At 36.9% G+C, this 14,959-nt stretch overlaps 1 protein-coding gene across 3 annotated transcripts in view; it reads right to left on the bottom strand.

Annotated features, from left to right (window-relative positions):
* PTBP2 (polypyrimidine tract binding protein 2) overlaps positions 1–14,279 on the bottom strand; it is a 48,220-nt gene extending 33,941 nt beyond the window's left edge. For all 3 annotated transcript variants that reach the window (XM_009083931.1, XM_009083932.1, XM_009083933.1), the window contains exons 1-2: positions 14,251–14,279; positions 2,307–2,382 (exon numbers count right to left, since the gene is read on the bottom strand). In XM_009083931.1, coding sequence (XP_009082179.1) covers positions 2,307–2,328 — 22 coding nt within the window. In that variant the 5' untranslated portion in view covers positions 2,329–2,382; positions 14,251–14,279. The remainder of the gene's footprint in view (positions 1–2,306; positions 2,383–14,250) is intronic.
* Positions 14,280–14,959: the final 680 nt, after the last annotated feature.

Below are 14,959 nucleotides of genomic sequence, written 5' to 3'. Positions count from 1 at the left end.
GGGGGGTTATGCTGTTTTAACAAAGCCAGGCAGAAGCAAAACTTGAATACCAAGCAACTGATTTTAAAAAAAAAACCCAAATAAACTAGCCCCCTTATCAATGACTTCTATAGAGAATGGCTTGCATTATAGCACTGCATACAGATTGTGGGGGTTTTTTTTATTTTTCCACCAACCTGCCTTACGCATTACACAATTTATATGAAACCTTTTATAACAGGCAACAGATAGCACAGGAACTAGGTAGGCCACTACAGCCACTGCTGCTTGTTAATGAGATCGTTTCTTGAGAACTCATTCATTGTTCTGGGTGCCAAACCAAAACCAAACAAACAAAAAAAACCCCACTCACACCAAAAATACCCACACGCCCAACAAAGAAACTCCCAAGAATAAAGCCCAAACCCCAAACCAGCTTCAAAAGGGTGGAAATTAAAACAAGATAGGAAGGAAAAATCAGTGTGTGTTAAATACCTCAAATTCCAAAGTCAACCTAATGGGATCAAAACATGCTTGTCCATTTTAACAACTTTTCATGGAGAAAAGAATTTCTGTGTAAAGGCTGCTTAGACCAACTTCTGTAGATTTTCTTCTGAAAACTCAAAATTATAACCATTTTTATTTCAATTGTTTTTTCCTTTACCTTTTTTTTTCCTTTGATAACTTAATTTGCACTTAGTTTTCTTGAACTAAATGTTTCTCTGAAAATATAGGGAAAATCTTGTAACATTTTGAACTTTTTCCTGGTAACAGTGCCCCCCCTCCCACTGCCCAAATCTAAACTGTCACACACATAACTCGAACTCCTTTACATTCTAGTTTCTCATTCAGGTAAAGCAAACTGCTGAAGCACTAATTAATATCCAGGGCTGCAGAGCATTTCAAGAAAACGAAAACAAGAACCAACTCTTTCAGAACCTGAAGGAAGTAAGAAAAACAGATAAGATAAACAAATGTTCTGAGGTTCCAAAATGGCTACAAATGCACTACACTGTATTTCTGACCTATTCTGACATATCATCACCTCTTCATCTTTAGTTACAGAACTGCCAGTGGAAGTGGCTCTCTTCTGCTGCCACACTCCTCCACACAACACTGCACTGTGTCTAGCAACTGTGCAATCACATGACTGATCAGTAAGTTGCACCAAGGGAAAACTACATTTTTTGTTAGTATAGTTTAATGCTGGATTCTGCAAGTGTCTGAGCACTCCAACACAAGAAAGCATAGCAGAAACATGTGGAGTTGAGAGTTTTCTTCTTCTTGTGCTAAGGATGTAGGATGAGAAAGCACAGAGCTAGCTACCCATTCTAGCAACAGCTGCCACCACAGCACCCTAAATATAACATGAAATTGCACACTGAAACCTAGCCTCTTACTACTAGATTAAAAGGCAAGGTCTGCTACTAATATCAGTGATTATACTGCTCAGCAGATACATACAGAAAAATCGATCAGGCACAGTAAAGCAGTAAACCAGGCAACTATTTGGAGAGCCCAGCAACACTCTGATATCATGAATTAATTCCTCCACATCTCAGGAAAAAAATAAAAAAACAAACACAAAAAAACCCCACCAACACAAAAAAAAAAAATGGGATGGTGAAAAAAATGAAAAAAAGAAAGAAAGCAAGACCTCTGAAATGAGCCTTCCAAAGAAACTCAATGCATATTCAACATACAGAAGCATTAACTTCAATAGAAGGCATTTTATTATGTGCCAATAAATGAAAAACCTATGTATCTAATCATCAGAAATTTAACTAAAGAATAACCACGTTCACTTTGCACTGACACTCTGAGATTCTACTACTTAGACCTCAAACTGAAAGAGCAAAGTGAAGCTTCCTGCTTTGGCAGTCTGAACCAGAACAGACCAAAATTCTGTTCTCCTGAATCCATACTGTATTATGAAACTGGAACACTGTTGTTCCCTGTAGTGTCCAGACTCGCAGACGTCTATGTGTGAAAAAGTTGATGTCACACAGGAGTTAAGCTGTTTACCTTTGCTTGGCAGTTGTGATTCCTTACTTTAAAGGTAGCTTTACAAGACAAGTGTAATTTTTCAACCCATCACCCACCAACAATTTAGTGTGCAGACATCTGAAAGTTGCCTATTGTTTTATGGGATTATTCTCGGATACCCAAGGTGTGCGAGTATAGACAAGGTCACTATAGTCTAATACATGTCAACAGTTTATCCCTCCATATCACAACGGATTTTTGTTTCAGTGTTCTCCCCTTGTAAACAGGAAATGAGTCCAAGTATAAATTATAGATTTCTCCTTTGAAAGGGCATCACTTACCAGTAACTACCATGCTGCTCATGTTAGAGTTCGGGCTATTGAGTACACTGCCTGAAAGAAGTTCGTCAGATCCTCTCTAAAAAGAAAGAGACAGTAAGAGATTTTTTTTCCTCTATTTTGTGATTTTTAAAGATATTAAAATTGTCAGCTTGACAGGGAAAACCTTCAGAAGAACTTAAGTAAGCACTACCAAACCTATTCAGATTTGGCAGACTTCCTCTTTAGCAATAAGTGCAACAACTTGAAAGCTAAGTAAAGCAGTATATTTACATGGCAATCTGAAATGAGAGCAGCTTAAGCACAGTTGTTTAACCCACCACTGAAATGAAGCCATTTCTGGACACAATGAGAACTGCTGAACAGCAATTCTTGTCCACCAGTTCAAATGAAAGTATTATTATAATTAAATATAATCTATTTCAATAACATTTAACTTATATTTTTATTATTTGAATACACATATATCTCAAATTACTTTATCTAGCTGAAACTACAAGGGCAATCTACACAAACAGCAATATGGAGTTTAGCTCAATTCTAACACTGCTATTTAAACAAAAAAAAAAAAGACTTGTCTTCACAAGAAATGATCAACTTTCATTTTGGGGACATCCATTTGTTCTGCAAAACACATCTTCAATCGAATTCTTAAAACATGACAAATATCAAATTATCTTTTTGAAAATTACTTGAAAGTGGGCTGCAAAAATCGGGAGGGTTCATATTGAAAACATACAAGATAATCCTTTCCTCTCAAATGATTTATAAAATGGGCATTTGACACTGCGCTGAAGAGACTTTTCCTTCCTTTCATGCCATTTTTTTTTCTTTTCTTTTCTCCTTTTACCCCCCAACCCCTTTCGGCCCTCAAGACTTCATCTCTCAAAGAGCCCACCAAGTACTTAGGTGATCTTGCAATAAAAAAAGTTTTTAAAGCTAATAAAGCTGACAACCTTTGAATATCATCTTTCATTTCTAATTGGTTCTTTCCTCACTTCTAAAGTATCTCCCCAGCACCCTTAACACTAATCCAGGTCACTGCTAAAATGAAAATGAGGAAAGAAATCAGTTACTACCTGTCCTTATAAAAAATAAATGTTCTGAATTCTGCTGTGGACACTACAACAGAATCAACAATGTTAGTGAATATTTTTTACAAAGCACCTCAATACTGCAAAATAAAGTAACCTGAGGCTATCACCTTTCTAGGCAGCACAGTTGCAAGGTGTATAAAAATCAAACCTTTACCGTTTTATCATAGTGCACTATATGTGTGCCTACATACAGAACAGTACGTTAAAGTTTAATCCACACCTAAAATCCAGAAGCTCTTAAAAATAGTGTATATGTGTATGTACACACAGAGTCATTAAACTTTACTCAGTTTTCAACATCATCTCTCAAGAATCTTTATAGAGTTTATTGAATACTCTAATCTCTTAAGGGTATATAGCAAGCAACAAAACTGTGCCTATCAAATCAGCAGAAGTTCCTTTAAAACTGCATCATGCTTAATATCAAGATTATGTAGGACCATAAGGGTCATGTCTTGTCCTTTTTAATGTAAGGATGCACTTCTCATAAAACTTTAGCAGGACAAAACTGAGAAACAAGATAAGTTATGGAAACTCTCTGTTACTCAAACTACATTGCTTTCTACCATAAATATAATACACTAATGCAGGCACTTTGTATAATTTGAAAGATAAATACTGCTCCTTTCTCTTTAATGTTCTATTTTCCTAACATAATACTGACATGAGTAGAATGTTGCAAAGTCCAAGATTACTAACATTATTAGCTTCATGGTAACTGCAGCTTTCCCTGCCTGCAGCTATCCACCTAGCCTTGCCTGGGAGCCCTTGGCTGCAGCCTGGACAGTGCAACTGAACAAGCAGAAGTAGCAGCAGTTAATCAATTCATAGGCAGACTGAGATAATACAGTAGCAATTTTGTTTTCCTTAATACGAGACATTAATTTGCAATGGTACAGCAGTCACTACATAAACAGCTGAAGCACCCCCAGTGCCAAATGACTGCTCTTCCCAGAACCTGAAGCAACTTTACAATTCTGAATTTTCTCAAATTTGAGCTGTCTTCAGCTTCAGAAAGTTACTTAAAACAGCAACTGCTGAATAGCAGAATGCAAGAGTGATTACATAAACTTCTGGTTCCTAGTAAATCAGGCTTTCAAAAAGCTGTTAATTTCTTAATCCACAGCAGAAAAAACCAAAAGGAGCACAAATTACTCAGCTGAGTGCATATTTAGTTACTGTATTTGTGTCTCATGAACAGTTCACCTTTCATGAATACCTTCATAGTCAGCCACAAGATCTTGTCACTGCACTTGAAGCTTTAACAGTTTTGCTTCAGAAGAACAAATAAATGTGAATTACCTACACTGGCCGCTACACTTGTCTTATTTGCATAAATTAGTGCTCAAAAGTGTGATCCACAGATGTACACATTCGTCTATGTGGAATGTTCTCCCAGTTCCCCATGACATCACAAATGTATAGCAAACTTCTAACTCACTTCCATACATACTTCCCAAGCTTTTGATCAAAGACAAAGACCTCTCTTATCATGTGAGTAATCATCTTATTAGATACACATGGTTATTTCTCCTAATTGATTCTTAAGCAGCCCAGACACCTCTGCACTTATCCAACGTTAAAACTAGCTATGCAGCAAAAGACACAATGATGTACTAAGGATATAACCAAAGAAAAATTTAGCTAGACAAAACTGAGAAACAAGATAGATAAGTCATGGAAACTCTTGGTTACTAAAACTACATGCTTTCTACTATAAATACAATACACTAACACAAGCACTTGGTATAACTTGAAACAAACAGTCCTTCATTCCCTTTAATGTTCTATTTTTCTAACATAACACTGACATGAGTAGAACATTGCAAAGTCCAACATAGTAGTTAAATTGCAAAATAAAAAGCAGTAACTGCCTGGTAATTGTGATTTACTTCAAAAGGATTATCTTAAGATGCCAATTGTCTGTAAAGCAATTTAATACCAGCATCTCAAATAAGCCACTGTGTGTGCTCTTAAACTGGCACTACTATGTGACACAAGCACCTCCAGAATTACACAAATATTTATTTTGCTTAAATTTATTGAGGAGATAAGACTTGATTCAATTTGTGGTTTGGGATGCTTGGCTTTGGCTTGATGTGAATCTTCTTTTAGAGGGTGCTAGGCTAGAAAGAACTGGTATCTAGCTCCAAGAGCCAAGCTCTTCATCACTCTGCCACGCCACATGTGAATTTCAGAATTATAACCAATTTTCCAAGCATCTTGAATATTTAAGTAGTCTCATTCTCAAGCACATCAGTTCTGCTAGTCAAATCATGCAAAACAAATGAGGTAATTGTGTTGAGTGTTTCAGAGGTAAGGAAACTAAATTCAGATTTTTGAAGAACACAGAGAATTCAAGAAGAATGAAAGATGCAAGAGCAATGCTCACTTAACTCTTTTCCTGTCTGTGCAAACTGCTGTGTTCTAAAGGATCAAAGCAGTTTGAGACTGTATAACAATATTGAAGATCACAAATACAAAGATGGCAGAAACATTCAATTCTAAGTTAAAATAACAAACAAACAAAACCCACAATAATGATTTCATCATAGACTGCAAAGGAAAGTTACTGCAATAGCAACATCACAGAGACTAATTGAATATCCACTTTAGCATGAGGAAAGGAGATTATAAAGGACAAAAATAAGAAGTACAAACTGCTATTATACTATTAATAGATCATCTGCTAACATCTAGTCCTCAACAGCACAAGTTTTCAATGCCATATTTCTATTCCTACCAATGTCAAGAAAATTCATCCACATTAATCTTCCACAGAGACTAACCACTAACCATTCAGATGAGAGATACTCAGAACATTTCTTCATGAAACCAGCATCTGTCAAAATACTAGTATACAAACAAAGGAGTTGCCAAACTACCTTCTTGCAGCCAGTGAACCTTGCATTTGTCATGGAGTCAGCACTGTCCTTTCACTGAAGCCCATGTTATCACACACTTGCCCCCACGAGAGCATTTTCATCCATGGTGTGAAAACATCACGTTAATACATGACTTCAACCAATGGAATTATGTAACCCTGACATGTAGCACTATTTCCAAAAATTATATAAAATATATCAATTCAGACTATTAATATATATTTAAGAGAAAATTCGAAATTAGAGAAATATTATTTTAGAAACTGCAAATTGAAGATACCACTTTGACATTTAAATTTCCCTAAGTGAATAGTTATTGTATATACTGTCACTTCTGCAATTTACAAAATCAATTAGACAAAGAGAAAGAAGAAGCCCCAGTTTAGCAAATTAATCTCTGAGCTCCTTGCTTTAATAGTCATAGCTAACTCAAAATCCCTCACAAGCTGGATTTATGTAGCAGGATTTCAGATTTTTCCCCCATAACAGACTACCAGGAAGCTTCATTGCTATCACAGGTTACAATATGCGACTATGTCATTTCACAAAGTCATTACAGTCGTACTATCCTTCCGGGTTAATCAAAAATATACTATTTGGAAGCCTTTCTCAGCTGTTTTCCTCACACTCCAGACAGAGCTTAAAATATTTCAAACACTCCCCAGATTTTATTATATGCAAGGTATAACCAGAGTAACAACTCTGGCTTGAGAGTTTACAAAGCAGTTTAATCTTTTAAGCATCAAAGTACTTTCTGACAACTGTTTATGTCAGAGAAACATCAGCTCTCTTCCCAATAATTCAGGGCTATGGAGATTCTGATCAGAAGTTATGGCTGAACCTAATATAACAAACAGTATATTACAGAAGGCTTATTAGAAGCATGTGTAGGTGCACTACAAGAATACTAAACTAATACTCCTAGAAAGAGTAAACAAGTGACAAAACTGCACTTGTTCAAAAGTCAACAGTATCACCCAAAGTAATTTCTTAAATTCCCACTAGAAAAGATAAAGACGACACTCAAAGATATTGAAAAATACATTTTTGGATAAATTCTCTCATTTGCAGTACGTGAATTTGCTGGTATTACAAACCTCTCTCAAAACCAAGATGCTTCTGCCCTCCCCACTTCCCTCTCTCTGCTTCTCCCCCAGATGAAAGAAAAATATGAGAACTTTAGCTGCACTGCACATTTACCACAGTCATTCCCAGCCTACAGGCACGAATTTCCCAAGGGGTAAGATAAGCCAGGAGACAGATCTCGTGATTTAAGGAAATCCAACAGCATTGTAAAACACTTCATTTCTAACAACATCTGGGAACAATTTAAAAGAAAGCACCAGAAGCCTGATGGTATGGGAGAGGAGTAAAAGCATGCGACAATTTCAACCCAGACATTAAACATTCCCCTCTAACAGAGACACACTTGTAAATACACTTAGTCAATACCTGAATTAACTTTGGGGACTGGATGCTGGAAACAACAGAACACACTTTAAACCACAAAACTCAGCATTTACAAACTCTGTTCAGCTGACATGTGGTGGATCAAAATTCAATGAATGCTTCATTTTTAACACAATACATTTTTAATGAAACACTGCATAAATACACCCTCACAGACTCTTTTCTGAAGAAGAAACGCTTGATCTGCCTTATGCTCTGACTACACTCACTACTGCCAAAACACATAATCCAAACTAGCCTAATGAATTCGTTACACCTCTCATACATATAGGATAAGAGAAGACTCATTCAGGAAAGGACAAGCCAAGCCTAAATATACAATCCAAAAGAAACTCCGTGCAGGGTCCTTAAGTATTTTACAAAGCATACAGGCTAAACTATGAACTTATCACTGCATGAGAACCTTACATGAGAACTCTACTTGAGGGGTTTTTTTTAAGGTTACAATATCTAAGTATATTCGCATGAAGTCTTATCAAATCAGACCATGAACTCCATGGGTGGTTAGTAACTCACTTATGACACCATTTGCTTTCCATTCTGCATTAAGTTAACTGGATACAATATGACCACCTTTCCATACTTACACTCTACATTTTTTATTTTCCCCTACTTCAATTCTTTTTCATACTCTCCTCAGCCAAGCATATATTGTTTATATAGCCCAACAACTAACTTTACCATTTTTGCACTTATTTTTTTTGCTAAGAAAGGATCTAGGACAAAATTAAGCTTTTTTTTTCTTGCAACTATTCACGCAGTATATGTTATGTACCTCATTTTATAAAAACACACAAAGTCCATAGAAACTGAGAGTGAGAGCAACCAAAGGATTCTGAAAAGTCTTTAAGACTGAGAGGAGACAAGTATCAATTCTCCTGAAAACCCTTCAGGTTCTCAAAACACAAGGTAAAAAAGAGCCAAATTTCTCAAAGCAGTGGAAGAAACTGACGGACTACTAAACCAAAAAGCTGAAGAATAAAGAATCAAATCTCCTCTTATACCATGTCACACAGTCTCATCTGGAAACCTCCAAACTTTCAATTGTAAGGAAAGACTGCAAGCAAGAATCTTGTTTAATACGAGTCAACACTTCAAACATCCAGAGGAAAGAACACAAACAATAATTCATTCCAGCATTTCAGACTTCCTATTCCACTTCTACCAGGAAAGAAAGTGCTACTCTCAAACAGCTGTACATTACTGGTAGTAAACTAGAATAGGTAAGAACAAGTCACTAGAGCTACCACCTGATTGCGTTCTTCACTTTCTGGATAGAGAATCATGGCACCTCGATCTACAGATTTGGTCCTTCTGTACTAGTTTCTACATCTCAAACGAGATCCACATGAAAGGTATTTTCTACTCAATTATCTGTTATTTTGCCCTAATAAATTCAAAGTGCTAGTGCTATTTTGTCTGTAACTCAATGCTCATGTTACACTCATAGAAAAAAATGGTTTTATGAAAAGCTAAATACAGCTGCATGTAGTTGCAGCTAGAAAAAACACCAAAACTCCTGAACAGCTTGTGAAACCACAACCCCATCTGAACCAATTACCACCAAAACCAAAAATCCTACCTTCTCCCTGGCCCCAACAACTGATTCCTTTTCTGTCCTCCCCAATTCTATACTGCTACAAGCACTTAGGCAGCCACACACTGGTACAAGACTGAGTAAAAAGATGTAACTCACTGTTGTGTCAGCACAGCTTTATCCTGGTGCAGGTCCCTAAAGAGGTGTGTGAATTTGCTACCTAAACATTTGTTGCACAAGTATTACAGTGACAGAGAAAACTGCAGAATGCAGCTTCATTTGCTTGTGAAAATATGGCCCAAAAATCCAAGTAACGGGAGAGGTATTTTCAAGACGGTATTGGCTCATATTTTTCAGACAGTGCAGGTGATCGCATTTCTTGTTGTGCAACCCCTCAATTAAGATGCAAATATAAGTGTTCTGTTCCAAATGAAAAAAAGGCAATTTCCAATTAGAGACAGACATCAAAACATCAAATAGGTATACTGAACCTTCCTTACACTGATGCATACTTACATAGCACAAACTAATTTTGAACATTTTTCTTCCTGTTTTCAGCTCTCCTTATTTTTCATATATTGCAGTGGCAGAATGAGCATTACAAAAAAAACCACCAAAGGTATAAAACCCCCTGGAATTAACTGTTCTGAGAATAAATACGAAAGCCATTTCAAACAGGGTCAATTTACAGAAGTTACTGTTAAAGAGAGAGCAGATGTCTTTCACTGTAAGAAGCTATTTTTTGTCACCAAGGACACATTCCCCATGCCACTGCTGAAAAGTTCAAAACTACTGGACATGGTCACACTTCATTCGTACTTCACTGCTATGATGTTCCACGTATTTTCTGGATATCTACCGCTGCTATCATGACTAAGTATTATTGAACACAGAAGCTATTTCACAACATTATCCTAGCTAACACAAAATTAAAACAGTTCCTCCAACTCACAAAAAAAAAGGTTTCTCATATCACTGCCTTTAACAGACTTGTTTAATCTACCAGCAATCTACTAGTATTTATATTAGACATCCAAAGACAGCTCAAAACTATAATTTTACTCTTTTAAGTATAAAAAAACCTGACCATCACATGGCATTTGTCTGTATGAATTAATCAGGTTTTTTATCCTACCAGTCTCTTCAGCCAGAATGACAACAGGGAAGGCAAAAGATTTCAGAAAAAGAAAAAAAATGAAAGGAACAAGCGACTGAAAGTTTCCCATTTCTTAAGCTTAGTCTAAACTTACACTCTGACAGCTTGCTAAAATTTCTGACTTTTCAACACATTTTCATTACACAGTGCACAGCTGAAATAAAGCCACAATTTATCCACAATATTTGTTTCTACCACAAGGAAAATCTCACTTGTTAGTAGGAAAAAAGGGTCAGCGTTTCATAACTTTACCAGAGAAGACTACCCTTCAGAACTTAACTGAAAAACCAAAGTGGACAATACTTCAAGAGTACTTACAGACTGCTACTTTGTGCTCTCTCCCTTTTCTCCACCAGCTCCTCTCTCTCCTGGTTTTAGTTATCTCCCCCATACCACTAAATTCCTTCATGTTAAGAACCAGTACCCAGGAAAAAGGGTGACTATGTGACACTTTACTGCTTGGAAAACTATTCAGTACATCTCAGCATCTGCTACCCATCCCTAACAAAACCCACCAAATATGCACCAACAATTCCCTCTTTCCTTAAGCACACTGCAAAGGCTGATGCCATGACTTGGCGGGAAAAAGGCTGTTCCCACACCCTTAAACACTACAAACGTATGTTTACTGGAATATGAGTTTTCCCTCCTAGCTATAATTGGGGCTGTCCATCCTCAGCAGCTGAAGCTCACTTTTTGGTCAGTGTAGTCCAAAACACCATCAGCCACATCAAAAGTTCCCAAATACAGTGTACCAAATAATGCATCCATGAAGAAATGACTTTCTTTTCTCCTGTCAGGTATAAGTACACCTCAGCCATTCTGAAACGTGCAACACACATACACAAAATGAGTCAGTCAATTGTTCAGGCCCCATTTACTGCACAGCTACACATGCCACCCAGAAGGATGATGTATTAAACTGAAGTGGCACACGCTGAAATACAGAAGAGATCATCCTCAATACGCACCCAAAGCTCACCTAAATTATTCCTTGAACCTGTGTGATGTATATTCTTTACATCATGTTTTACACCCCTCCTCATCCACTTTTTGTGTTAATTTCTGGTGACTCACGTAAATAAAACAAAGACTACACATCAGATGAACAAAAATGTTTTTAATCAAATCAAAGTGCATGGCACAAACAAATGGCAATAGCTTGAAATTTATCAGCCTCATTTGCAGGTAAGTCAGACTATAAAACTTAATAAAACATTATAAGCAAACATTCCCCTTACTCTATACTTGCCCTGCCCATATGCAGTCCCCAAAGCCCAAAAGCTCTCTTTCAATTGAAAGACAAGACCCAGACTACAGTAGTTAACTTCTGTTACTCTCTTACGAATGGATTTACAAATATAACATGTTCACTATTCTGTTTAAGAGAGGAAACAGACAATAGTTAATAAAATTTTCAAATTTGTATGGATATGACTGATGATGATGACAATAAAATAAAGTACATTTTCCCAACAGAAGAGTCCTATGTCACAATCCATTTTTCCAAGTATAAAGGAATGTATCACAAACATGCTGGGCAACTGATCAGCAATATATAATGTAGGTAAAAAAATCTGAAGGAAGCATCAGGTAAAACAAACATCTTGGATAAGCTGACTTCACACAGAAATGCCTGTCCATGCCCAATGGCCTCCCAGTCACAACAAAAGCAGCATTAAAGGAGCACTAAAACAGCTGATGCAACTCCTTGGATTCAAAACTTACTCCATACACATTGCCACTGCACTCCAAAGAAAGAATAACAACCAAGGGAAGGCCAGACGAATGATTCCAGTTGTTTATATACACCTATTGGTAAAGCATTAAGCATTCTTCAACTTTAAAACATCAGTCCATCAAGAGCAATGAATAATCACCAGAGAACATAAAGGACAAATGCTTCACATGGTCTTCCACAAAACATGACTCAAGCTAGCATTAGACTGCTACCCAAGCAGCATACATCAACTAGTGAGAAACTCCAGTTTTAATTTTTTATTAGTATCTTGAGATAATTACAGAACCTCCCAGCATACAGTCCACTTTACTCCTCCCATATTTTTCAGGAAACCATCATCCTTATTTATTCCACTGCTTCCATGCACAAATGGATTGCTTTATTTTAAAATCAAGACAGCAACTCCATTTTTACAAGGTAAAGAACACATCTTTTTGACACTTTGGCACCTTTTCTTGCATTTATTTTAATCACTACCTCTAATACACCTGCCTTGCCTTCTTTCTTATATTCATAATATAACTTCTACAATCAACAGAAAGAAGCATTTATGTCATCTGAAGTGTCTATTTCATTGTCTGGTTACTATCTGAATACAGGATTCCAAAATTACACTACTGGTTACAATGTATTTCATAACACTCAAATTCACATAGATTGAAGTCATTCATAGTAAAGATCCAAAGGGATACTGAATCCGTTTACTTCTCCTGAAGTGAGAAGGTCAGAATTTAAGGTTCAAGCAACACATGGTCTACCTGAAACTGCTTCTTCGCTAGACACAGTTGAGGGCAACTTGATTATTATTTTTATTGTTCCAAAACTGTTCACATAGAGCAGTTTACTTCTGAAAGGCTTGGAACTCTCTTAGGTATTCCTCCAAACTGCTAAATACATTCCTAAGTTTTCATCAGGTAACACTTTGTCCTCCCAGGCAACAGAGAAACAATCGTGCCAGTTCATGTTTCTGATTGTGATTAGCTCCCACAGAAGCACTTTAATAACTACACTTTTCTCATGATTCAGAGAGGGATTTTAAGCTGTTCTCCAATACTGCATGAACATATGGAACCAGATGAGTCCAGAATCTATATAACTGACTTCTTACAGTTCCTCCTAGGAGGAATCTTGCTCAGAAATATCATACAGACACATCTGACAGAACAGCTGGATCTACAGGCTCTATTATATAAGAACTAGTCCAAATCCAGCAGGACCTATACTGAATGTGAGCACTGAGCCTTACTCGACAAAGCCTGGCTTAGCAAGCAGTTGACACAGATCAGCCTCAGGTGAACAGGCAGCCACACAGCACAAGCTACAAAGTCCCCAGACAAATGTGAAGGGTTAAATGTATGCACCAGAAAACTTGTATATTTCTGCCACTGAAATAGAATTGCTCACATGCATCATTAAAGTTCCCTTGTCCCATATACTTTTGCAATCTCACTATTTCACAGTCTGCCACCATGGAGTACTGATCAAATTCCTGTGACAGATTTGAATATAAAAATGAAATAAATAGCAAATTATCAATCATTTGGAAGCCCTTTCCTTGTTAGAAAAAATATGTTAAATTCATAACTGAACTTGAGAAATAAATAGTAAAGCAAAGCAAACACCCACTTCTGTGTCTGCATAACAAATTCTACCTCCCATACTTCTGTGTCCTATTACAGACAGTCACTTCTTTTCTAACTTCAGCAGTAACTGTTTTGAAGAAAGGAGGGGGAGGGAGAGAAGAAAACACAACTTTTACAGTCACCATGAAGCAATGAGAAAGTGTTGCTTTGAAAAAATATGCAAAATTAAGCTTTAAAATAAGAAGCTGACATCACTACATTAATGTAGAACCACTGTTCACAGTTCAGTGTCTAGAAAGGTCTTTTGTGTATAGCCTCCAATTTACCTCTAGGAACTTTTAGTTCATAAAACAGATATTGTTGACTAGCTATCAGCTTACAATGTTTGCTTAAAATCTTCTAACTTGCAATTACTGATGCTCAAAGTAGTTAATTTTGTATCAAGTTTGCCCCCTTAATTGTTAAGTGTACATCCTACCTTCACACCAACTGCAACATCAGTGACAATGCTGTAAAAAAAGAAGAAAAAAAACAAGAACAAAAGTCAATCAATTTTTCCTCATAAACCAAACTTTTCAATGTATTGCGATGACAACATAATTAGGAAACAAACAGCCAACAACTCCCCCAAACAAGAAACTATGTTCAAAGAACACAGCAGGACTGAGGGGAAGTACAAAAGACACCCAGCACAGCCACTGAGCTCCCCCAGCTTACAGGCTTCTCCCAAAGAGTACAAAGTTTCAAGTGAACATTACTCCAATGCAGCACTGCCAGGAAATTGATTTGGGAAACTCCAGTTTCTGGACTACACAAAATATAGGGGAAATAAAACAATTTAAAAGTAAGTACAGAACTTTGCTCACACACCTGTTAACTAGACAGCTAGTTCAGCATCATGGCCTGACCTACAGATCTCTGTGCAGCAGAAAGCAATGAAAACATCTTTTTAATTAGGGTGAAGAAAAAGCCTTGGGAGGTACACCTGTATGAAATATGATGAGGTGTACCTATACAGAACTCTGCAACAAGTATGTCAAGGTACATCTTTTCCCTAGGGGCTGTGACACCATATACAGTGTGTAACACAACCCAAAAGAAATTTAAGTCCACATGAAAAAAAGAGGCAAACATGAACATGTGAGAGCATTCCACAATGTAGTACTCATCAGTGACAAGGCTTCTCC

Source organism: Acanthisitta chloris, unplaced genomic scaffold, assembly GCF_000695815.1.
Source record: "Acanthisitta chloris isolate BGI_N310 unplaced genomic scaffold, ASM69581v1 scaffold11991, whole genome shotgun sequence".
NCBI lineage: Eukaryota > Metazoa > Chordata > Aves > Passeriformes > Acanthisittidae > Acanthisitta > Acanthisitta chloris.
The sequence above is the reverse complement of the archived record's forward strand: the minus strand, read 5'-3'. Positions and strand labels throughout refer to the sequence as shown.